A 26,500-nucleotide genomic window follows, 5' to 3' on the forward strand; every position below is an offset into this window, starting at 1 on the left:
TATGATGGTGGTGATCTGGGGATTTTCTTTACATACAACTAGGTTTATGTTAAGGAGGATACAAATTCTGGTACATTTTGACCCAAAACCTTAAAGCATTCGAATGGAAGCTGAAGTGAGATGAGATTTTTTTTTTTTTTTTAGTATTGTGGTTAGTTAAAGCCTAAATGTAAATTAACACAGGAATAACTTGAAGAAAAGTCTGCTGAAAATCATTTTGGTCAAAGATGTCCTCATAATCTGACAGATTTAGAGAACTTTCCCAAGGTAAAGTGGGCTGAAATAAAAATAGTTAAGATGTGACAAACTGATAGACACATTGCCTATTTGTGGAGCAAGGTTATTGTACCGCTTTATTTATTTATACTACCATAGTATAAAGATGACTTTTGATTGATGACGGGTTGGATGCTGCAACCTTAGTAGTGTGCAGTATTTATGGTTAGCTAGTATTTAACATCAATGACCAGTGGGTAGACTACATGCACACTGGGCCGTCTCTACAGAATGAGCTGAACGGGCTGCAGCCCCGGGCATCGCCGCTAGGGGGGGCCTCCGGTCGCGGAATGTCAAATGACAAAAATTAATATAAGAAAAGAAAACGAAAACGAGCGAAAATGTCGAGCCATAGAAAACAGGACAGCGGAGCAAAAAAACGAAAATTAGTAGAAATAAAAAAGGAAAGAGCCAAAGAATTATTACAGAAAACACCCAAATTAACCAACCTGTGGAGTAGTCAGCCTGCTGTAGCGGCTACCTCCAGCCAAGATGCAACTGATGGACAGCAGCCAGCCACCGCTAGTTCTAGCCAACTAACCAGCCCAACTAGCCCTGCTAGCAATAGTGCTACTGCTACAACCTCTGAGGAAACAACAAGGGATGGAGAAGAACCAGTGGGTAACGTAGCAGATGAGCCTGTTGATTCTGAGGCAGTGGAGAAAATAGATATATCAACAGATATTGCATGCTGGGGAGAAGTTAATGAGGAGATGCGAAGCTATTGGGTCGGAAGGGGAATTGAAGCCCCCACACAATGTCAACATAAAGATGCCGATTTTTCGGCTTCTGAAAGGAGCTATAAAAATCAAAAGCAATGTCTGAGCAAAACATTGTTCCGTCGCTCGCTCAGAAATGGAGAGAAGGTGGCAAGAGAATGGCTGTCTTACTCCCCATCTACTGGAAATGTTTTTTTTTTTTTTCAAACTATTCAGTAATGATTCGTCCGCTTTCACGCACGGATTTTCTGATTGGAAACATTCAGTTGACCGAGTGGAGATGCACGAAGCGGGCCAGCCCCACAGACAGGCTGTGCTTACTTGGCTCGCACGCACCCAGGTTCGTGGGATCGACGCAGGGCTGCAGGATCAACTTAAAGATGAGGCGAATTACTGGAAAGAAGTATTGAGGAGAATTGTGGCTGTAATAAAATTTCTGTCAGAACGTGGGCTCGCATTCAGGGGAGAAAATGAAACCCTGGGCTCAGTGCACAACGGGAATTATCTGGGCATCTTGGAGTTGCTGGCCACGTTTGACCCTTTTTTGGACGAACACTTAAAACGTTTTGGAAACAAGGGGCGGGGGACACCCTCCTATTTGTCATTGAATATTTGCGAGGAGTTTATTGCACTCATGGGCCAGCGAGTACAATCAGAGATAATAATGCAGCTCCAACACGCAAAGTATTTTTCACTTATTGTTGATTCTACACCGGATTTGAGTCACACTGACCAACTTACATTTGTGGTGCGTTACGTGTCTCAGGAGGGCAAGATCTTTGAGAGATTTTTGAAATTTCTGCCCATTTTTAGCCACACAGGCGAGTCACTTTTTGACTCAGTCCGAGGTGTGCTGCAGGACATGCACATAGACATTAAAAATTGCAGGGGACAGTGCTTTGACAATGCGTCTAACATGGCAGGTTCGTACAAGGGATTGCGTGCCCGAATTCAGGAAATAAACCCCCTTGCTGAATGGATTCCATGCGCGGCCCACTCCCTGAATCTTGTTGGGGTCTGTAGTGTGGATTGCTGCCGTGACGCCAGCTCTTTTTTTAGGCTAGTGCAATCCATCTTCACTTTTTTCTCAGCTTCGCCTAGCCGCTGGAAAATATTAATGGATGGACTGGAGTCTAACGAGAACAAGCGCATGGAGGTGGTGAAGGGACTTTCATCGACACGATGGGCGGCACACGCACGGGCTACAAAAGCTCTCCGTTTAAATTTCAAAAATATCCACGACACTTTAAATAAAATAGCAGAAGACGAGAATCAGAAATCAGCCGCACGAGATGAGGCGAAGTCTCTGGCAAAAAAAATTAATAGATTCGAGACAGCATTCCTCGCCATCATATGGGATACCGTGCTGCAAAGATGTGAAATCACAAGCAGGGCCCTGCAGACGGTGGAATTGGACCTAGTTTCTGCTGTGGAATCGCTCCAGTCCCTCATAGACTTTGTGTCCCATTTACGCTCCCAGTTTAAACATTTGGAATCTCAGGCCAAATCGCTATCACTGACACAGCAGTACACTGTGACTCGACAGGTGAAGCGCACCACCCCGTCCCCGGCAGATGACACCGACGAACCCACCCTTGTGTCCAATGCTGGAGAAGATCGCTTTCGTGAGACTTTCTTCGTCATAATAGACAAACTGATCAGTGCATTACAGCAGAGACACGCAGTGTACAAAGAAACGTCCACATACTTCGGATTTCTAACGCAACTGGACAATTTGTCTCTCAGTGAAATACGCGAGAAAAGCATCCTCCTCCAGGCAAAGTACCACGAAGACCTAGCTGATGATTTCCCTGATGAACTAGGGCAGTTTGTGCATTTTGCAAGAGTTTCCACTGTTAACAGGCAGCCGATTAACTTACTGGCATTCATTCGAGAAAGGAATCTACAACATGTTTTTCCAAATGTGGACGTAGCACTGCGGATTTACCTTACATTGCCAGTCAGCAATGCCAGCGGGGAGAGGTCATTTTCCAAACTTGGAATTATCAAACACAAGCTGAGAACGACAATGCTGGAGGAGAGACTTAACAGTCTGACTTTAATGTCAATTGAGCACGACATGCTGGCCCAAATGGACTTTGAGGAGCTCATTAATGATTTCGCACGGAAGAAGAGCAGAAGACGGGCCTTTTGAAGTCACGTGGTGAGTTCAGTTTTTTCTCTGACAGGCCGCTGCTGTGTTTGTGTTTGTGTGCACATTTTAAACAGTTCACCCCACATATGTTGCATTTACATTCCTGCCTGTCTTCTTGCTTGGGGTTTGTTGTGCGTAACCAGAGATGTACCAGGGCCTTACTCCTTGAGTAAATTAACCATGCAATGCCCAAACCGGGGCCTTCACTAAGCTTTGAGTGAGCCCTACTTTGTTTTATAGTTTTTGATGAGTTCACAAAACAGGATGCATTTCTATAAATCAAGTAACTTTCAAAAAAACAGTTCATTTAATGTTGTTTGGGCCTAACTTTCTGTACTTGATAGCAAATGCAGTGTATTACATTTTCTGTAATGATTTGCCAAAGTCACCAAATCACCAATTTCATACTTTCTTTTTTCCAAGATTTTCAAATAGGTCAATTCAGATACATTTTGTTTTCCCATCCTCATTTTGTCAGCTTTGTCAACACTGCAATTATAATAAAGCTACCATTGAATTGAAATGAATTTAATTGAATTGAAATAATATCACCAGTTAACGGTAGTGTGTCATAGATTGGTAGGCCTACTGTGTACGCTGATGTGTCTGTGGGTTAGGGTGACATCATGCGTCAGAACATGATATGAGGGGCCTCATCCAGGTAATTAGCCCCGGGCCTCAGAAAGTGTTAATCCGGCCCTGCATGCACATATTCAGGGTTTTTTTCATATAGTGAGTTCTTATACCGCTGTAATATTCTGAATTTTAAGCTTCTCTTAAGAATTTTACAGATCAGACAGTAAAAGCACAAAACTCTTAAATCTTAAATAAGAAGAAAAGCACTAACAATTTAAGTATTACAGAGACGTAGATTGGAAATTGTTTAATGGAGAAGTCTTAAATAATCTCCTTTGCGCAACATACCCTACTACATACTACATACCGCATCCCTGCAACATCCTCATGAGGGAAAGTTTATTTGGATTTAAATGTCTTAAATGTTGCAATCTGCACTAGTCTATCTCTACTAACCTGCACCAAGAACCAGGACATGAGCACAGAGACCCAGGGGTTGCCGCTGCGGGAAGTCCTCTTAGCTAGAGACAGCACCTTACCTGCAGGGATAAATGACAGATTTAGGTTAGAAGAAAGTTCTCAGGGGAAAAACATTCATAGACAGATTAATTGGTCATAAGAAGCCACATTAATGAAATATTGGTAAACCTGCTGTCACGGTTGTAAGATAATGACAAAAAGTTGCAAGAAGCATTTTAAATATATTAACTTTGATAGAGAGGAACGTTTTCCCATGTCATTATTTATTTATTCAACAAAGATGAAGCCAAATAGGTATAAACTCACCCCAACAACTGTATATGTTTTTAAAACTTAAAAATTCCCTAGAATTTGAAGGGGGGGTTATTTTAATTTAAATAGTTAAGGAAGGCAAAAGATCAAACATCTAACGCCAGAAAAAATCAACTCATAATTTCCAAATGTATCTATCTAAAGTTAGTTGTACCCAAACGGGAGTCAGGTTATTCCTAAAGGTCCAGGAAACATCCATGATCTAGCCTTTTTCCATCCAGGTCCACACATGAAGAAACGAAGTCCTGTCGCACAAAAGTAGCGCGTGACATTTACCTGTCAGCTAAAAACAGGAAGCAGCTGCTGCAGTTTACACCGTCTCACTAAAGTTGAACAACAGATCAGAAAAACACCGCCTGGTCATTCGACATTCGGACAGTTCATCGTAAACAGCGTGTATCACAGAACCCGCGGCTTGAATCAGCCGCCCACACTGGTCCGCTGATGATGGCGTAATGGTGCGGGAAGGTCAAACCATCTCCCACTGGTTCTTGTTGAACGTGACAACGTGTTTGTTGTATTGGAATCTTGACCGCATCCCAACCCGACAGAACACCCCTGGGATGTGGACAAACAGGATGGTTGCAGCCAACAAACGCCCAGCAACTGGGTGGTGTTATAGTGTCCGTATGGACCAAGATCTCTGGATCACCTCATTGAATCGATAACCAAAAGCATCAAGGTAGTCCTGAAGGCAAAACAATGTTGTACCCCTGTACTAAGCAAGGTACCTAATAAAGCGGCTCACGATTGCGTGCATATCTATATATAGATAAATATATATACACACACAGCTATATACCGTTTCATATTTAGATTAGGAATGTCAAGCTTTTACAACCGTGGCATTTAAACAGATTCCTGTAATTAACTCCACGTCTGGTCTAAAACCAGAGAGCTGGGGTAGGCGGCGGAGACGGTGAGGGAGATAAACTGAGCGGATGAGTCACTTTATTTAATAACTCACCGAGCCACTTGGTTTGCTGGAAGACAGTGCTCCCACATACTTCTCATAACTCAGACAACTTTTTCTTATGGCCGTCACATTTTTGACCTAAAGGGTGGCAGACCTGACTGGGAACACCTGACTGATGGAATGAGATACACAACCCTATATTGAGGTAAAAAAAAAAAAAAAAAGGCAGGGAGAGTGAAGAGGCAAGAGATGGAGAGAAATCTGTGTTTCAGAGTGAATTACACACTTGGTAAAGAAGCTGAATTCAATCAGTCAGACTTTTAAGTCAAATCAATTCAGCTGGGTGGGGTGGGGGGGGGGGGTCGGTGGCTGAAGGAGTTGGAGATTAGCAAGTAGTTACGGAGAAGAAAGAGGTGGAGATGTGTGGGAATAAAACTCCAGAGTGTGTGACGGACACATCCATCAGTCAGTCCGTGTAGGACAGCGGCAAGGTTAAGCGCTGAGCTGCATGTATGAATGACAACAGGGACGCACACGAACGCACAACCCGTGTGGTCACAGTAAGCACTTCACAAATATCCGCCGCTCCTCCTCCGCTTTTATGGTTCCACAGCCACCAACTTCTAATTAAACTAATTAATCTGATTTATGCCGAACCCTTGGCTGTTGGGGCATAGACTGGCCCCAGTCATCTGCCGCTGCTCCTTCTGATCGCTCTGCAGACAAGCTTCTCCTTATACACTCGTTTATCGCCCCTAAAACACACACACACACACGCGCGAGCTTGACTACATGCGGACGGAAACGGGACTAATCAAATATACTTAAAAAAGGAGAAAAGACCGGAGGAGCACGGTGCTCACAGTCATTAATAATGACAAAACAGCAGGCAGGATGGACTCACACAGAGAAGTAATGGAAATCACACAAGTGCCGCATTAGCTTGATATGCCGACGACTTTCACTCAGACAGAGCTTGTGCTTAAACTTTTAAATAGCGGTAAATTACACTTCCATCAGAAATACCACCCAGTTCTCCTCGCTGCCCTGAGACACCCGAATCACTCTGTGGACTGGAGCTGTCGCTTTAAGCAGCTCCCCCATTTGCACTTTCACATGTCTGATGCATCAAAATGAAAACCGCGCTTTCCGAAGCAGCTGCTCCGCTGCAGAGCGACGGCGTTATACCCACCGAATAAGTCATCCCTCGCCAGGGCGTACAGGATGCGAGAGGCCCCGATGAGATTGCTCATTGCGGCAGAGAGCGTAGAGGAATAAACCCCGATGATGACGAAGGGATCCCAGATGTTGATGGCCCTCAGGAAACTGTAATCCCTCTGAAGAAGAACACTGCAAAGGTATACAGAATAGATTGAAGAGCTTAATCCCACGTGGCCAGGTCATCACTGAGTAATCAATGTTCCTATATGACACAGCAGAGGGGACATGCTTTCAGGCACAGTGAGCAGAACCTTCATTAGGCAGCAAGGAATCATGTTTTACCAGCCAAAAAAACTGTTGCTGTTTTCTGAACCCTCTGAACTGTAAAAGCGTGTTTATTTCTAAACATTACAGAGAATAATTTAGGCTAATTAGACCTCAATAAACACAAATGTATAACCAGATTAAGAAAGGCTTCAGTGTCTTCTGATATTCACAAAGAAATAACACAATCTCCATTAATGCTGGCTAGAAAGTCCATAATGCTTAAGTGGGTTGGTTGGAACGGCCCTTCTGTTCAGCTATGGGAAAATGTAATTTCTTGGGTCATATTTCTAGAAAGATTAAGACATCGCCTTAATGAAAAATCACACGCTTTTGAAAAATGGGAAAGTTTTAGACCATCTTAAAATTAAAGGGTCAACGTTTACATCAAAAAATATTTGCTGTAAAGCACGTACCTGCCTACTGATTTGTTATTATTATCTGTAGTTGTGCTGTATTGGTTCAGTTTCATTTTTGTTCTGTATAAATAATCAAAATGTCTGATAAAAAAAAAAGAAAGGCTTCAGTGAAATATTCCACAACCTTTCATATTTATGGGAAACAATTGATGTTTTTTTCTGTTTTAAGACCCCCACAATAAAAGAAAATCATTGCTCTTAGATTTTACCACTAAACAAACAAACTTTTTAACAATGGCTGTTCATAAAACTTGAAAAGCGATTTTTTTCCCAGGGGTCATGTAGGTTTTGCTGCTCTACATACAATTAATTTACTTTGTTCAAGGGGGCAAAAATGCGCTCGTGTCCACTGAAAAGGGACAAGATTGAGGCGATGATTACTCTAATGAGGAGGTCCAGAAATACAGGGAGCACCACAGTGAATATGTGCGTGTGCAGAAGATTGGGCTCTATAGATGGAGAAAGAGAGATCAGAGAGTACAAAAAACACAGCAGGGTGTGTGATTATGGTCTGCCTCCCACCTTCCTTCAATACAACACAGCTAGGGAGATGAGAATTAAAGCTCAAAGTCTTTCTCCCTCCCCTGATCTATCTCAATCTTTCTTTCTGGCTCAATTCTGTCACACACACACACACACAGATACACACACACACACAAATCCAATCCATCTATTCCCCCCGTGCATCACCTCCGTCTCCCTGATTCTGATGTTCGAGAGGTCTTTCTAGCTTTTCTGTCTCAGTCCTCCTCATTTTATTTCAACTGGGACCCGTGGCCGCTCTCATTTTCTCTTTCTCTTTGACCCTCCTCCCCTTCCCCTCCGAATTAATACCCTCGTCACGTTTTCTTTCAGGTCCACTGATTTTAATACTTATTATTATGGCCCTATTAGGTATTGTTCACTCCATCCACGCGTTTGAGAACATTATTATTTCATATGGAGTCCAAAAGGCAGTAGGTGCACGCACTCACACGCACGCACGCACGCGCGGATACAAACACACAGGATTTCAGATCTCAAGATCAACTTTAACCAGTTATTAGAATTTGGGAATTGGAAGTGAAACGGGAACATCCAAGCTTTTTGCAGTAGGGTGAGTCTACAGCTTTGCCTAAAAATGCAGCATAGAAGGATGGGTTTTTATAGGCTGCTGCATATCCATTCAAATGGATGACCCTACAAGAATAAGGGCCTATAGCAAATGAATGAATGGATTTTATTCTCTTGAAGCAACACATTTTTGGTCATCTTGGTCATTTTCATGCTTTGGAGTCAGGCCTTAGATGCTTTCTTTCCACTTTGGAGCACGGCGGTGGCGTGGAGAACTGATGTTAACCCGCCATGCATGGTCCGGTATGAAAATCTCATGTTATGATAACATGAACGCAGTTCAGTTCGGTTTATTTATAAAGCACCAATTCATGTCATTTCTCAAGGCACATTAAAAAGTCAATTTAATCTAATCATCCAGATAAGTTTTCTATCTAAGGAAACCCAGCAGATCGTATTGAGTCATTGCCTTGCAGCATTCACTCCTCATGGAGCCGCGGTGGACAGCTGCTCGCACTGCATCGTTGACATGACTGGCATCTCTACTAGGTTGGTAAGGAACAAACTGCATTTTTATTTGAAATACTGAAAAGACGTACCGGTTTAGAACCATTTGGACTTCCAGGTGAATGGAGCCTGAACCAACTAAACATCATACATCGACGACATCAGTTCAAAGTAAGGGAACCGACCTAGACATTAATGTGACGTTCACCCAACAAGTGCCTGTTAGTCCCTCAGTGTGTTTGTAAAACTCAGCATTATTTTTAACAGGGCGTGTGTGTTTAACGGAGAAAAGGGTAAAAACCTTATAGGTTGAATATTCATTTCTTTGATGTGAAACCACAGCTAAATTAATCTAGAAAGCTTGACATTTCCAAAATGGCTCACCATAACAAACTGAGTGACAGTGATGACAAATGGCACGAGTTTGTATGAGAGAGGAGGTAGAGGGATGTCAAGACATTGGGTTAAAGCAGAATTCCATGTTTTTATGAGGAGGTTCTTCCCTTTACAAGCTGTGCATACATCACCAAGGGAGTATTGTACATATTTTATATATATATATATATATATATATATATATATATATAGTGTGTGTGTGTGTGTGGGTGGCTGTGAAGTTGTGCTAGAGATCGTAATTATTGATCAGATCATCCAGCTCAAATGAGCTCGGCTGTGGAAATAAAGAGCAGAACAAAAGAGAGAGCGAGCAAGTGACAGATTAAAGGAGCTTGTTTAGAAAAGAGAAGGAAACACAGCTCAGTGACTAAAAGGAGCCCACAGAGATTGTTTGGTCGATTGTTCTCTCTCCTCCCATCCAGCTCCATCCTTCAGCTCATTTGTTTACCATTTTTATTCATGCCATCAATTGTGTATTCATGCGTATTCAGATTTTAATCCATCATCCTGTGTGCTTGTGCGTCTGATAATTCACCTGCGCTTTTGTCGAACATTATGGATTAATTATGCGTGATTTCTCAAATGGGAGGAAAAATTAAGCACTGACACCAAGGGCGGGCTGCATACATAAGTGTTTAGGTGTAAACAAATTACATAAAACAAGTTGAAGACCCAAAAACTTCTTGTGCAGCTCTTGGAGGAAGAACAATTCAAGACCATCCAGCCTAACAACCCTACAGAATGTCCAATAAAGAGCCAAATGTGATCAGAGCTAATTACAGAGACGGGCTTGGCTGATAGCTAACATCGCAGTCGTACTCACTGCACCATCAAGTTCTCATTTGTGTCCGAGGAATACATGAACAATACGCCACAAAGTCAATATCCATTACAATAGCCATTTCACTGGAGGTTTCTTTCATTTCCTTCTTGGTTATGGCAGGAGCTCCTCATATTAGGATGTATAGTGAGCTTTTTAGAGGAAATACATTATCCCTCAGTTTAAAATAAGATAATGGAAAATATCCTGACCTCAGTGGCTTTTCAAATAAATGCAGTCCTTACTCCGTAAGAAAAATAAACAAAAAAACAGTTCAGCAGGCCTTTAGGCTGAATCACAGGCCAAACTTCAGGGCCTGTGGAATCAGTCTAATCAGTCTTTAAACTCTTGGTTCAGGATTCCCTACCTGCACAGGAGGAACTTCAAACAGGGCGCTAACTTCAGTGGGGTAAGCTAGAACATTTTGCTGTTGAGTAGAAAGGGGAGAATCTCTACCTGAAACACGTGCATTTTGCAATAATTAAACAACGGAATTAGATTTTAATATAATTTACCTCAGAGCACTTTTAGGAAAGCTTAACAGTTTAAAAAGTGCATACCACCCGTCATAGCTGCTTCTCTTATGTCCCTGCTGATGACTTTCATCCTAGGCATCGTGTAAACACACCACAATGTCTGTTTTCACACTGCCTGATGATCAGGTTAATGATGATCGGTCCATTAGACTCTGCCAGGAGTAAAGGTGGAAATGAAGGTTTACTTACTTATACTAATAACTAATATAGGCACTAATATAAGTGACATGAAATTAAAATGATGCTAGGTGCATACGTTGCAGAAGAATTGGTGCAAAGGTGGACCCAAGGAAAAAAAATTAACAGGCCAAGGTAATCTGTTTAAAAAAAAAAAGTAAGTGACTATGAAGCGCTTTGCAACTTAATCTACAGTCCTTTACAAATAAGAAGTAGAGCAACGTAAGAAGTCTAATTTCCACTCCAGGTTTTCTTTATTATTTCCACTGCAAGATAACTTTGCTAATAACTTAGTGTAATTAAAAAGTTCGTTCATTTCAATGGATTGCTTCATTACATTAGGTTATGAAGAATTGTTAAGAGCTTATTCTGTTCCTCTAGTAAGCAAAGCACCACACGGAAAAAGAAAAGTTCAATCTTGGCCATATCTCAGCTTGTCCTTTGGTGTAAAATGTTTTATTGCGCAACAACCTTCACAATAGATCCTGTACAGAGTAAGAAAATTATATAGAGCAACCACTGCATTTATTTTGTGAAGCAATTAAAAAGTAAATGTTGATCCTAGCTGAAGGGGTGAGAGTAATTACTGCACTCCACAAAAATAGGGAACAAACAACAGACTATTAGCGGGGATGAAGGTAAGTTGATTTTTTGGTTTCTAGCGTGGGTCAAGCTCCACAAGCATGAAATGTTGCATATTTTATTTAATGCTTCCTTTTCCCTAAAAGCCCACTCGTAAAAAGCCCAGTCCTCGTCCTTCTAATTCAAGTTCTCTTTTACAAACTTTAAGGCTAAAGACCAGCGTGAAATAACCTCCGTTAATTTTTCAGGGTGAATATGTTAAATCCAATTTTTCCACAAAGAACAGACTGAATGAAAGTACCAGGCATGTGCAAGTGCAGCATAATCATAACCATTGTTGAATGTCAAGTGTGTGATATAAAAGCATTCCACCTCGGCTGAAAGACATGAAAAGGGGACTATTTTACACTATGCCAGTGGCGTAGAACAATAAGGAACCCGTTTTGCAAGCAAAGGCAGAATGAAATCCCTTCCAGCACACTTGGAAAATAAAAAAACTGCAGAAACGGCCTCAACAAGCGGATCTTTATTCACAGAAGGCCAATGTTACTTTACAGCGCCTGCAGTTGGACCCATCTTCTTGGAATGAGCTTCTCAGAGACACCTGAATCGACTCCATAGCAACAAATGCACCGGCAGATTACAGGACCCTTCACTGCTGGGATTTACCATTGGTCTTTAGACCAAATTCTCCTTGACCTTGCAGGTATCGTCAGAATTTGGCCCCAGCTTGCTGGGGACAAGGATATTGCACAGAGAGAGAACAAGTAGGGAAAGGAGCAAAACAGAAAGCAAAAACACAGAGTGAGGGATGGGATGGAAGGGACAGAGAGGGAGGCAGGAGAGGACGGGCAGAGTTAAGTGCTCTCAGGAGAGTAGAATGTGGTTAAGGATTATTAAATGGGATCAATAACTAACAAGGCCTCTGCGCGCACAAACACACACACAAGCTCCCCCTCTGTTTCTCTACATTATATCCTCAGTCCCTACCCTTCTCTTCCCTCATAAAACTGCAGATGTATGTCTAAGATTTTTATTGCTTTCTCTTTCTTCTTTATCCTAAAACATGTTTAGAACATCTTTCCTTAATGTTCAACACTAAACTCATTATATGACGACTTTCGATTTGGCCTTTTTCACATTTCCGCCTCTCGTTTTCATCATTTCTGGACACACATTTTGAAGTGATGTTGGTATTAATCGAAACTTTGAAAATAAGGCAAGACAAGGGCATTCAATGGGGGGAAATGACTGCATTTTAGTTCCTGACTCTGTATACCTTGACAATAAAACCCATCAGTAACAAAAACTTGGTAAAGAAAAAAATGAACTCAAAATATAAAAAAAAACACATTTTATGGATTATCGGTGATAGAGGGCGACAAATCCGACCTGGATAAAGATTTAAAAGGTTTGAGCCGAGTGTGCTCGTTTACCGGCCAACCAAGGGGAAAAGGACTCACCACCACCGAGCCACCTTTGTTAGCCTTAGCCGAGCCGCAGCTAGCTACATGAGACAGAGCCAGTGGCAACTAGCATGGATCTTAGCAGCCAGCTTCCTGCAAGCAGCGATGGTAAACATCGAACTACCGGACTTAACCCAAAATGGTTAGGTGACCCTAAATTTAGCGGATGTTTCTACAAGACCAAGTACGGCGAGTATGTTTTGTACTTTATGAAAATATTAATATTATGCATGCTAAAGTTATGTTGGATTAACAATAAAATGTTGCTTAGTAAATTCAACATCAGATATGCTTTGTTTTATAGTTGTGGCTTTTTTGTGGGGTTCTTTTTGTCGTAAGTCTTACAACCACCACCAGCGGGCAATGCAAGGATCTTCAACCAGAGCCTTTATTGAAGCTCCTTGTACAACTTGTTGGCAAGACATGCTAAATGCATATATTGGTTCTTTCCCCCATCACGCTAGCACTGAGTCGGGTTTGCCGTTTTCATTCCTTAACCTTGAAGTGATCAGTTTAGAAAAAAAGAATAAGAAGTGAGCCCTTTGTCGTTCCTTGTGTACATTTTAGTGTTTGCCTTGCTGCCTAATGAGGGTCACATGCAGAAGAAAAGCCACAATTTGGGCAAAGGTACATGAGCATGTTTGTATTGACTTTGACAGGGTTTTTTTTAATAATAATATTTTAGCATCAATTATATAAAAATATCAACCATCTTAACCCTAATCTCAGCTAAGGATGATTTCAACAAATAAGGTATGTCCGATACCAGTCAGAGTCATTTTAGATAAAATTTTCTCTTTTCAATCTGACCCCTACATTTCTTACCAGCGCAAACTTGCGCAATAAATATATATTTCTTTAAATCAGATGACTGATACCCAGGACCTCAATAGAAGACTGAAGTGCTTAAAATGACCGACTACCTTCCTCTCAATCACTACTGTTTCTGTGTCCATCGTGCATAACAAACTGAAGCAGGTGTGTGAAGCATCCTTTTTTGTTATTCATGCATTGTCGCATAAAATGATGGTGAAGCGCTTTGTCGGTTTTCAATTTGCTCAGCATCACTACAATAGTTTGCTCTGTAGTAAGAGATCAAAGAAGGTGCTGGTCATGCTGCGCAGCCCGTTTTTGATCAATGACAACTCTGGCCAATGTGACGTGAGGTTAAGCAGAGTGACATTGGGCAAACCTCCAAACTGGCAATGTGTTTAGTAAAGCAAATAGCATTCATGTCAGCTAACATCCTCCATGGTTGATGATGAACTGTATCCAGCTTGAGTAGCTCTGGTGAGGGAAGATGTACTATGGCACCAGAAGCTCCAACAAGTGATCAAACCCTCCATCATCCTCCACAGGAATGGGTCATCCACAGCAGCAAAGTCTTTCACTCTTTCTATAGATTTTTGGCCTCATTGATGTCCCTAGCAAACATATCTCCTGCATTTAGTTCTAAAGTGAGATGCTTCCTAATGCCTAATGGTTTTCAGAGTTAGCTTGATGAACTCGTAGCTCTTTCTCTACCACCACCAGAAACAAGCTACGAAGTTTTCAAGTTGTGATTTTTTGTGATCGGTTGGATTTTTTTTTTATTTTAAGATGACTTTGAATTGCAGACACGCTTAGCAGCATTGGTCAAGCTCGTTCTGTCTTACAGCAGCGTTATGTGGCGCATTGGAGATAAAACAACGTGCAGAAACGTGACAACAGAAATCTGAAGTTAAGGCCAGCCAGCTATCAATCGTTAGAAAAAGGGCTGGATCGGGTCTTTGAGCCAATAGAGACTGGATCAGCAAATACCTAATCCAGATAGAACCCTTTTAGATGTTCTGATACATAAAACCTTGGATTTGAAAAAGAGCAGTTTCTTTCTACCAGGACTAACTGTTACAGGCCACATCTCTTCTCTACATGGTCAGTGTCTTGTGATGGAAAGACGTGTTTCTTGCCAAGTCGTATGACTGTCTTGAAGTCATGGGTTATGTTATGTCTTTATTATGCATATCAACTACGAGTAGAATAGAACTTTACTCCCACTGTGAAGGTTATTTTCCTGACTGCCCCCGTAACAGAACAGCTCATCAAAGAGTCAGCTATCATAATAACTTTCCCAGTAGCTAGTTCTCAGAGGGTTTTGTGAATATTGTGGTTTTCTCCCTTCCCTGGTATAAAAGATTTTTACTGACTGCTGAAGCCAGAGCAAATTCTTTGAAGGAGCAAAACATTACAATACTCTGGGAAGCTTTGTTCTATCGTGTAGATGAAGTATTAAACTCCCTGATTGATTTCTTACCATAACGCCGCTTTCTGATTTATTTTGTTCCACAACAATCCAGTAATTTTTTTCATCATAATTATGTTCACTATTGCTGCAAGAAGCCACAAAGTAGATTTAGAAGAGCATTAGAAGCAGGGATTGTTTAAAATAATTTTCTTGGCTAAAATATCAATATTTCCCACCAAAGCAATGATTGTTGGGGTTAGACAAAGAAGACCAGCCTATTTTCCCCCCTGCACCAAGATTCAGTCCAACCCTTATTTCTTTCCAAGTCCCGTACCATTGTAAAGTCCTTTTCTGACAGCTCCAGCTTTTTATTCAGAAAGAACACAGCTGTGGAAGACCTGGCCTGAGATGCTGCCATTGTTGAACCCCCTTCTTCAAAAGTGAACATAATCACTGCAGTGAAGAGATAACCAAAGGAGGGAGTGTGATTGGTGGATGGATGGATGATGGATGATGGACAAGGAGAGGACGGAGGTAGGAGCAGTGGAAGCCAAAAACATTGCTGTGGGTTGATAGCGCCTGAGAATCTGACAGAGGGGGCGGAGAAAAGCAGAGCCAGGATGCTGGACTTGTTACCTTCCAGGAACTCCAGTCTGACAAGGAGAAAGACAGCCCTAGGAATGAGGGGGGGATGGAGTGGAGCCAGAATAGGCCCTGGTCTGATTAATCTGAATGTTTGTTGTTTCTGTTTGTTTGCTTTTTTCCTGTACATTTCTTTTCTCCTGTTTTTAAAAAGGAAAAAAACTCCACACCACACAATCTCCCAGATTTCAATAAAAGTTCAATAACTATTTTAGATCAGTAGGTGGCAGTAGCATCAAAATTTAAAAGAAGAGCTGAAGCATGCAGTGATGGGCTTAAAGAATCAAGAATCTTTTATCGTCGCCACGTGTTACCGTGGTGGATTTTTTTTTTTTTTTAGACAGACACTGGTTTAGTATTCACATAAACAATATGTACAGGTGGACAAAACACAGACGTTGTTTTTTCTATATTACCGAAAATCAGCCAGTTGGCTCGACTGGTCATCCACATTTACTACGAAGCCCAAGCGTGCAAAACAGTCTTTAGGGTCTGCTAGGACTCGTACCGAGTTCCAAAAGTCAGTCGTTTATTTAAATATGACTCACTGTGTTGAATAAATTAATCACTAAAAGCTTCTTTGATGATGCATTCATGCCAGCAGTAAATTCTGTGCAATAGTCTTCAACCTTCATATACAGGTTTGTGGAATGAAACATTCATTATAAGTTAAGACTGTGAAAAAAATATGCGTTCACAGTAGAGTTATTGGGACGTGTAACTGACTCAGTCTTCTCCATGCGTCTGGCACTTCTCTGGACTCGTGCTGCATAAACCGCGTCCAGTTCTTGCAGACGGCATCCCACAATTCCCTGTGCTGTCCTCACTACCTGTGCTAAGTCCTTCTTCTCCTCACAGCTCACATATCACACAGTTATGCTAAGACATAAGACCATTTCTATTGTGGCAATGTAGAAGTTTTTTTAGCAGCTTAGTGGAATGTCTAGACTGTTTCTGTTTCCGGAGGAAGAAGAGCAGTTGTTGGGCCCTCTTCACCAGGTGGGAGGTGTTTACGGACCAGGAGAGGTCAGAGATGTGGATGCCCAGGAATTGGGGCCTGTTGGTAAGGAACTCACTGATCCAAAGGAGCAATAAGTTAAGATATTTACTGTAAAAATCAACGTAGCACCGGGCTCATATTGAATATGTTGCAGCTATGGTTGCAGCGCCTCCAGTATTGAAAATTTCAATATTTTCAATAGAAAGAACTAAAAAATAGTGATGTGAAGAACTGCAGGTAATGTTTCAAATGGACTATGGCATGACGTCACACCGCAGCTCTCTGCGTTGTTCTCCAGTCTCTTTTTTACATGGAGGGCCAGACCATAAGTGTACAAGTGCGCACGTGCATGTGAACAGCTGCCACTGAGGGCTCAGCCCCTCCCTGCCCTAAAATACCCCCGTCAGAGCAGCGCAGCATCTGATCAACATGATGGAGAGCACCCCAGCAGATCAAAAAGTTCTCTTGCGAACAGCATTATCAACTTATGAATTACTTATTTATTCACTTAAAATGTTCTTCCGAAAGGTGATGCTGTTTTGCTGTCTTTTAATTCTTTATAAATATGCACATAGAAGGTGACACGTGAGAAGGGAAATGAGAAACTGGGTTTGTTTGTTTTTTTTTTTTGGGGGGGGGTCGCCGGGAAAGCCTTATGTGTTGTTCTGATTTTAACCACTAGGTGTCATTATTACTTACTTATTGTTCCTTTAAGATTTACAAGATTCAAAACAGCTGTTGCTCCTCTTGCTTAAAAATGGGATTGCTTGTTGATGGGAGTTCCAAATGTAGCAGAATATCTCTGTTATGCTGAATATTTGTGTTAGGATGGACGGGGCCTGAGAAATATAAGCACCAGAAATGTGTTACATCTTTAGGTTAATCAGACCACAATCAGAAAAGGGCCAGAAGAAAGTAAATAAGACTTTCTGAAAAGTCCGGAAAACTTTCTAAACTGTAGAAAAGCGAACGGTGAAGAGGAAGGAGCTGAAGTGTAAGTGCATAGTGTAAAATAAGGAAGGAATGTAAAAGTATGGAACTGCGTAATACCAAAAGTTTTAGGGAAAAAAGGAACAAAATTGAGAGAAAGACAGAAATTGAAATAACAAAGTTACCATGAAAACACAAGAGAAATGTCTAGAGAATGTAAGAAGAAAAGGCTTTAAAGCAAACAGAGCTTCTTGAAAACAGAGGATTCAGACTGTCTGCAGTGCGGTGGGGGTGTGGGTGAATACAGAGGAGAAATAACAGACAGTAGCACTTCAGGGAGGGGGGGCAGATTGCACCCAGATTCACAAAGCTGCATGTCAGAGATAACAGCACAGAAGAAGGCCCGGCAGATACAAATTAATATAATTATCAAGTCAGGTTATTAATACAAAGGCGTCTATAGCGCGAGATGGGATAAACCCACAGGTCACGGACACACACACACACACCTTAGCCCTAAACTTAAGCATTAGCCCAATGTACATTGTGAGAACCTTGCAAAATGGCTTCACAATGCAAATTGTCCACACAATGTCGGTCTACTGTGAAGTTGGACCTCACAACGATAGCTATACATGCCCCCCCCCATCCACACACACACACAGATTCAGTAAAGCCAAAAGGAAGAGGATTCAATGAGGCGGTGAACATTTTTAGCCAGGAAGGTAGTTCTCAACCTCAAGACCTACATACTGCACTGAAAAAATGAAGACATTTGTTTTGGTTGATAAATTCTTAGTTGCAACAACTAATAATAGAACATTGTTTGCTGTTGGGAAACCTGTTAACTTCCTCAGCTGCTCAGTCCACAAATGTATTTTTTCTGACATGTGTAGCTTCAGTTAAAGAGAAATAAATCATCTATTCAACAGTAGCTAGGAATTAGCGAAGCAGCGTTACAAATAAACACAAATCTGCTTTCTCTTTGGAATAATTCTTTGTAAGATCAATGAAGAATTGGTTACTGTATCAAAGTGTGCAACAGCTGAAACGATTTCTAGTTTAAAAACTTCTACCATTTCCCGTCATTCTCTTCATACAGTTTTAAAGAAATGTCAGAGATAGCATTGGAGCAGCTGGGATTTTCAAACTGCTCAGTAAAGCACAGATTACCACAGCGTTGCCCTTCCCTCATTTGTTGCTGTGCTCTGATGGTCAACTCTGTTTTATAACTCTAGCTTGACAGTGACAGTGTGGAAACTAATTAAGCGGGGCTTTATCTTAAGAGCAGATAATAAGTTGCGGGGCTTCATGCGGCTCAGTGGTAGAGCAGGCGTCTGCTGAGGCCAAAGTCCTCGATGCAGCCGTCCTGGGTTCGATTCCTACCTACAGGCCATTTACGACTAGTCCTCCCCTTCTGTCTCGACTCTGGTTCCTGTCCTGCTATTAATGAATAAAAACAACTAACATAATAAGAATAATGGGCGTGTTCTGAGAATGCAGTAGTAGTGAGCACGACCATATATAGAAGCCTTAGCCCTTGACACGGCTGACCCGGGTTCAGTATTATATATACATATATATATATATATATATATATATACATATATATATATATATATATATATATATATATATATATAAAAATGTGAAACTATATAATCAGCCAAAGTTATAAAACCATGAGGATCTTACACCTGCCTATGCCTAACCTACATTACAGTTAAACTAAATTAGATTGTAGATATCCACACACACACAAACATCACCTATACACACTATCCAAAGAGGCTGATAAAGTAGCAACAGAGCAATCAGTCATGGCTGGTTGGCCGGTCACTGGAGGTTAATAGATTCCCCCTTACCTCCCTCCCCGGCCTCTCCTACTTTCATCCCCGGCCCTTTTACTACTCTGGCAGACCACATTTGTGTCCACTTGATAAACATTAACCTATAAAGAAGATGTGCAGATACCTAAAGCTTCCTTTTCTTAGCTGTGTTAATCGTCACAGAGCTGAAAAAGCTGATGGCAATGAATAGAAAAGAAAATAACAGAGGGGAATCTCTCAGCTGTGTGGTTCCCAGGTCACAATAAGCTTAGAAAGCATTTCATTTATTTAAAATGATTGATTGAAGTGGTTGAATCCAGAACATAAAGACTTTGTAGAAAAATATGTTTTTATCCAGACTCCTTCATGTTCCTGTGTGGTAATCCATTACTGCAACAATGACTGGTCTGTCTGAAATCCACCACGACGTTCTAAAAAATCCACTAATCAGGCATCTGCACATTTTAAAGATAAAAAAAATCCTGACTGTTGAGGCATGTCATAGGCTAATCAGTTTCAGAAGGTGTAAACTTGGAGTCTCCGGGCCTCATTCCCTGTTATAATGAGCGCCCGCTGTCAGCTGCTCACACCTGGGTGAAGGGAGAGGCTGTGAGACCGCCGGCTGCCTCGGCTCAGGTACCCATGGATCCATCCACCCCTAAATGTTTGGAACATATACACTGCTCTACCCACTAAAGGCTACGATTAAATGAGGCACAAATCTAAACAGAAAGTCTAATTAAAAGTTAATTGAAAGTTTGCCGTCGTTTTTCGTTTGACCAACTGAGGACTGTGTGATTTTATAGAGGAAGGGCATGACTGCCACCCGTTGGACAGCAGGCGTAACGACATGTTTAGTTTTTACTTCCCTCTTGATAAAAGCAACGCCTGACACATTTCTGGTCTAAATGTGTAGAGTTTCCTCATAAAAACCTGCCTAAAGTAATCCATATGCAACACATACATTCTCCTGATTTTGATGCTTTTTTATTTTCATCGAAAAAACTAACTATTTGAGTCATTTCTTAAAAAAGCTGAAAACTGAGCTGGTATTCTTGTGCCACGGAGGTTTCTGGGGTTTTATGAATCTGTCTGTCAGCAGGGCTTTGTTTCCTATAATTACCAACTGCAACTCTTCTTATGAAGCTGCTGGAGAGCTCTTTATTTGCCATAACTGCTGTGTAATTGCCTCGAGAATTATTTAGCACTTATGAATATGAAAAAGTGTTTTCTTCTATCTAATTATGTCTACCGTGCATAATTTAGACTCTTAGTTTGCCGTGCTTAAGAGTAGAAGTTTATATATTTGTTAGAAATGATACATTTGTTTAACCATACATCATTACTCATACCAGATAAACTGTACTGGGTTGTTGCATTGCAGTTTCATTTATGTCTGCAGTTTGTTTTATTTTTTATCTCAACTCTCTAAAAGTCCTGTGGGCCTGCTCTTTGATTTGATTTTAGGTGAAAAACCTCTAGAGAAAGAACAGAATATTTCTTTCTCTAGAAAATGCTTTCTAAAATGATTCCGTTACCGTAATGGAAACAAATTTTTATTCCACAAAATGTTTTCTTTTTTCCTGGTAATTTTTGAACAAATCCATTATCGTTCCACAATACGCTTTAGGCATTGCTTAGAGTTGCTCTAAGGATTTGGAACGGATGATCTTACTGGGTGAAGTAGGTTCATAGAAAATGGACACACCTTTCAGTGGCCTGACATATATGTAACAAAATATATTTTTTTATAAATGAGGTTTCTGCATTATTCTAATTCACTGAGAACCTGAATGTTGGATTTCCATTAACCTTAAGCCTTTATCATCTAGTATTTAGATGATAAAGGCTTAAGGTTAATTAATTTAGATTTTAAATGAACAGAAAATAGCTTTCTGTGTGCACACATGGAACATGACTTTCACTGTTAAGCTGAATTAATGAAAGTAATTCACATTTCAACCAGATTCTAACGGATGACAGGCACCTGTAGCCTGCGGAGCAGAGGAAGCAGCCACTGCGGTTGTAGCTTCTGGGGGGGTCAGGGGGGGATTGCATTGCACAATTCCGTTACGAAGCAAATCAGGAGAGCAGCAAACAGCTGTTCAATGAGGCCCAACAAACCCTCCAGTGAGTCACGGATGTAAACAAAAAATCCAGAAAACAAGATAAGAAATGCAAACCTGTCAATTACACTTGACCAGTTTAAGGTTAAATATACAACATTTCCCGTTTCTGACATCAACTCGGACGTCTGGCCTACGTGCGGGTGAACACCGCCAAACGCTCAATGAGACACAGACGGTCAGAGATTGTTTCCGTACGGTTTTTTTTAACAACCGTTTCTGCTAGATCACACCGAGTTCATCTACAGTCAGATTTAGTCCAAATATACCGGAGCAAAACCAGACAAGGGGCCAGTGAATGAAGCGATACAGCAAAAAGTAGCCCTGCACTCCCTAATTCAGCCAAATCATATAAATTCTACAAAAAACATAAATGCAGTCGGATATCCAGATCGTAGTGAGTGACCACATCGGTGGACTAACTTAAACCTGCTCAGTGTTACGTTGGTTTATTTGTAGTTACATAACACTGCATACAGTTGGGCAGTATTTACCAGCTTTTATTTGTTTGAAGAACACAGAGAGTCCCATGAGTCAGCATGATCATCTGCTCCATCTATGAAGTCGGTCCACATGGTCCTAACCGGGGAAAGACCTTGCTGTTTAACTGAACTACTGAGACTCCTCCTAAGCAGCAGCCTTGGCTCTACGTTTAGAGACACTGTCCTGCTGGAAGGTGGACCTCTGCTCCAGTCCCTGGTGTTTCAGAGACTCTGGAAGGTTTTCTTCTGCCCTGTACTCAGCCCCATTCGGCGTCCCATTAATTGTGAACAGCTTCCATGTCCTTGCGCATGATGGCGCTGTTACGTTCCATCATGGGTATAGTGTGTTCAGGGAGATGTGCAGTATTTGTTTTCCACAACACAGATCATTTTGCATGTAGGCAAAAAGGTTTATATCTGGTTTCCTCTGACCGGAGCAACTTTATCCACAGTTGCTGTATCCTCCTACACGACTTATGCCAACTTTAAATGGGCCTTCTCATGACTTCATTTTGACAACAGCTTTCTTTATGTAATTCTTTCATAAGGTTCATCACAGTGGACTACCAGCTATACTATTGACAGATTCAGAGCTGTGGCTCTCTGCAGCTCCTCCAGAGTAAACGTGGGTGTTTTGGCTGCCTCTATGATCAATGCTCTCAATGAGTGGATTGGTAGTTCAGGTGGGATAGCATGTGTTGTGGTAGGTTTGCAGTTGTGCCATGGCACATTATGGGACGTAGGATTTAACAGCGCTTCGTGAGATTTTGTTTTATAACCTAACCGTGTTTTAAGCTTCTCCAGAGCTTGATCCTGTTTTCCTCGGTCTTGATGATGCCGTTTGTTCAATGATGTGCTTTGAGAGGTCTTTGCAGAGCAGCATATATTTATACTAACAATCCCATAGCAATAATAAATAAATAAATCTTGAAAACCATGGATCTTTTTCACTCCACTTTCCAGTTCTGTGCTGCTTGGCATTGGTCTATGAGATAAAATCCCCCAAAATAACAAATATAACAAAATCCATGCTTGTGATGTAAATAATTGTGAAAAGGTTCAAAAAGTATGTAAGCCATATAATCTCGCAGAGGGAGAGATGGCGCTTAGTGAATGCTCTCGTCCCAGAAGGAGCGTGGCAGGCAGATGCGGGGAGGAGGGTGCTGCAGGATAAATGATGGCCGTATTGATCTCCAATGCTCTTTTTCTGCCCTGCCTTGTCACTTTAGCACCTTGGAAACACTCGCTTTTAGGGCTACATCAATAGCGAACTCCGGCACTCAGCAGCTGACAGCCAGAGAGAGACGGTTAGAAACGGAGAGAAAAAGAAGTATAAATACCAACTGCTTCTTCAAGGACTCAAAGACCTAACAGCCCTGCAGCCAGGAGGAAAGTAAGCCGAGTGACTGACCGGTGGAGGCTAAATCTTTACAAGTTGAAACCTCAAATAACAGGTGGCTGCTTCATAAACAGCCATCTACAGACTGATCAAATCATCACAAAGATGCTTTTAAAGGAATTTGCACCTTAGCAGGTGACTGCTGCTTCTACAGTTCTTAAAGACAGATACTTTAAAACAGGGATTCCCAAAGTGTGATGCGTTCATGTTGTTCAGGATGATTTACCGTTTAAACTTGATATACACGTCGTACCTGACTATAAGTCGCAGGATCGGCCAAACTTTGAAAAACAATGTGACTTATAGCTGAAAAATACAGTAGTTACCTGACCACTTTACGGGCATTACAAATTAATCCTCAATTTCAACTGGGTTGCTGACCGTGATTTAATTATATAGATTTTTATTTTACTCATCCACACATCGATTTCAGTTCTGATAATCTGTACACATGCGGCTTTGGAAAATGTCATTTGACCAAAAAAGCATTATTGGCTTGGATATACTGAATCCTTCAGTCATTGTGGTCTTTTCTGCAAAATGATTGGTGAATTGTTTGTTTTTATAAATTGTTGACCAGCAAGTTTGTTTTTGCACTAGTTGTTTAATTCACAGATATGCTCCTCCTCCTTGCAAACCTTACTTTATGGGAGAAGAAGATCTGCCCGGACCATCTGCTCTAGTAGTTCCTAGCAGGGGACGCTGACTGCGAACGGTCCTGGAGACCCAACGCTCTGGCGGCTTTTATTGCAAACTGGTCGTCCTCTTCCGGGCTCTTAGCCCTCATTTTGACTCTCCTGCATGCACCAAAAGCTCTGGGCCAATGACACTGCTCTGCTCCTGCTTGTGTTTCTCTTCGTGTGTCTAAGCTTTTCCACTGTGACACTGATCAAGTTTGTTTTGTATGTGTATATTTAATTTAGCTATCTCTGAGTTTCACACAGGCTAACTTATTTTCAGGTGACAATAAACTAATCAGGTTAGCTAGGAGAGTCTTAACACCTCTCACATGCTACCTCTGTTCATTTTAAATACCAACAGGTACAATATTATAGCCCCAGTCAAAACCCACATAATAACTATGCATGGAATACTATGGGGTTCACATGGTATGTTATAATAACCAACAATAATCTACTATGGTTTCACAGTATTATTAACAAATTCAAAATTAAAAATCTAAAATTATTTTGATGTATAATTGAAAAGTAACAATTCATAACACCGCAGCTGAAATAATGAATGTTTATTATTACAGTCAATATAATATTATCCATGACATTTATTTTATTGCCATCTTGATTTTATTAGGAGTTTCCAAGTGCTGAGGGAGCAAATTATGATGTTTGGCCATTCAGTATTTTAGAGTGACGCAAGTACAACACGCTGATATTAGCAGGTAAATTATTCAGGCTGTCCTTCCTCTTCTGGTAACAGACATGCCAACCACAGAGCTAAAGCAGAGTTCCCGATTAGAGAGATGGATGGCCTACTTTACTTTCCTCACCAGGACTGTTTGTGATGTTTTTTTTTTTCAACCAGACATTTTCCAAGACAGTTTGTCTTTTTTCAAAGCAAGTTAAAGACTGTGGTAGCTTTCTTTCAGCCAGCTGACCGGCAGTGGCTGTTAACCTTATGCTGTACAGCTGGAGAAAACACTGGTCACCTTGTTGTATCTCTACTCCAGGATAACTGCGAGCGAATTTCCCAACCCAACCTTTTAAAACCTTGTTATACCCTGACACTGGCTACCGGCACAGACTGGCCACCATGGCCAACCGGGTCCAAAGCTTTTGTTACTAAAATGCCCCAAAGGAGCCGTTTGTAGCATTGAAAAAAAAAGATAGTAATTAAAAGATCCGAATGTTTCCGATCGTTGTCCACCATGTGAATGAGCAAAAGCAAACAGACCCACATAGATTATCGTCTTGTGCTCACGTAGCATTCAATAAGTTTCAGATGGCGTAGATCCATTTAAAATGGGTTCCTGTTTTAGAGGCTTCAGCCCTGTTTGATGAAGCAGAAAATTAGCTTTGTCTGCATTATCTGACAGTCTCCAAGCATTGGATTTCTTCTACTGAAAACACAACGTGCTAACATCCATTACTCCAACTGTGCATTCATATTCACAGCTTTAATTACCTGTCTTGACTAAGCGTAGATTTATGTTTATTTCTGGGCACACGCGCTACTTATGCTTTGCTGGGGATATAAGGTCTGCACCACCCCGAAAGCACAAAAAGTAAAGCACATCAGAAAACATAGACAAACCGGTCGCAGGAGCAGGCCACCAGAAGGCTCAGCAGATTGTAGATGATGAAGGTGAAGATGACAGCGGTGACGGTGCCACGGGGGATGGAGTAGCTGGGGTTCTTCAGGTCACCTGGTGGAAAACACACGCTTGACCTGTTTAGTCATGACGAACAATAAGTACATCCTGTTTCTAAATGTCTACGTATCTGGTTCTGATCAGCCGCTACAATCTGGTGAATACAAACTCAGATGAACAGCAGCACACGACACGGCACAGAAATACCTGACAAACTGAGCCCATTCTGACTGTTTCCACTCCGACCGGGAGGTTAGTCAGCAGCCAGGCTACAGAAACGTACCAATTAAGAGCTCAGCAGCTGAAACATTCAAGAGTGTTTCGACATAATGCCAGAAAACCACTGGTGGTGCCCTTCAATCAGGAAATGGCTTTAAGGTCATTTGACAATTATTTGGAGTCCATAATTTTATGAAGAGAACAAGGAGTTTGGGGACAGCTGTGGACATCCCAGGAACTCCCCCCTGAGGTCAGGCCACGCAGGCCACAAGACTTCCTGAACAATGTCCTTTGGTGGAAACGTTTGGTCATGGGGAACTGCAACATGTTTGGACATAAGGGAGGCCTGTGATTTCCCTGATGCGGAAAATGTGCTCAGAATCCAACCATTAAAAGGGAATCCAGTGTATAATGCGGAACATTGCACAATTTGTGATTCAAGTCA

At 41.4% G+C, this 26,500-nt stretch overlaps 1 protein-coding gene across 1 annotated transcript in view; it reads right to left on the minus strand.

Moving 5' to 3' along the window:
• Window positions 1–26,500, minus strand: part of zgc:153039 (uncharacterized protein LOC767698 homolog) — an 80,735-nt gene that overhangs the window by 42,279 nt on the left and 11,956 nt on the right. The window contains exons 6-8 of the mRNA XM_036149938.1: window positions 25,779–25,890; window positions 6,627–6,784; window positions 4,183–4,265 (exon numbers count right to left, since the gene is read on the minus strand). Of these exons, the coding sequence (XP_036005831.1) occupies window positions 4,183–4,265; window positions 6,627–6,784; window positions 25,779–25,890 (353 nt within the window). The remainder of the gene's footprint in view (window positions 1–4,182; window positions 4,266–6,626; window positions 6,785–25,778; window positions 25,891–26,500) is intronic.

Source organism: Fundulus heteroclitus, chromosome 18 (genome assembly GCF_011125445.2).
Source record: "Fundulus heteroclitus isolate FHET01 chromosome 18, MU-UCD_Fhet_4.1, whole genome shotgun sequence".
Taxonomy (NCBI): Eukaryota; Metazoa; Chordata; class Actinopteri; order Cyprinodontiformes; family Fundulidae; genus Fundulus; species Fundulus heteroclitus.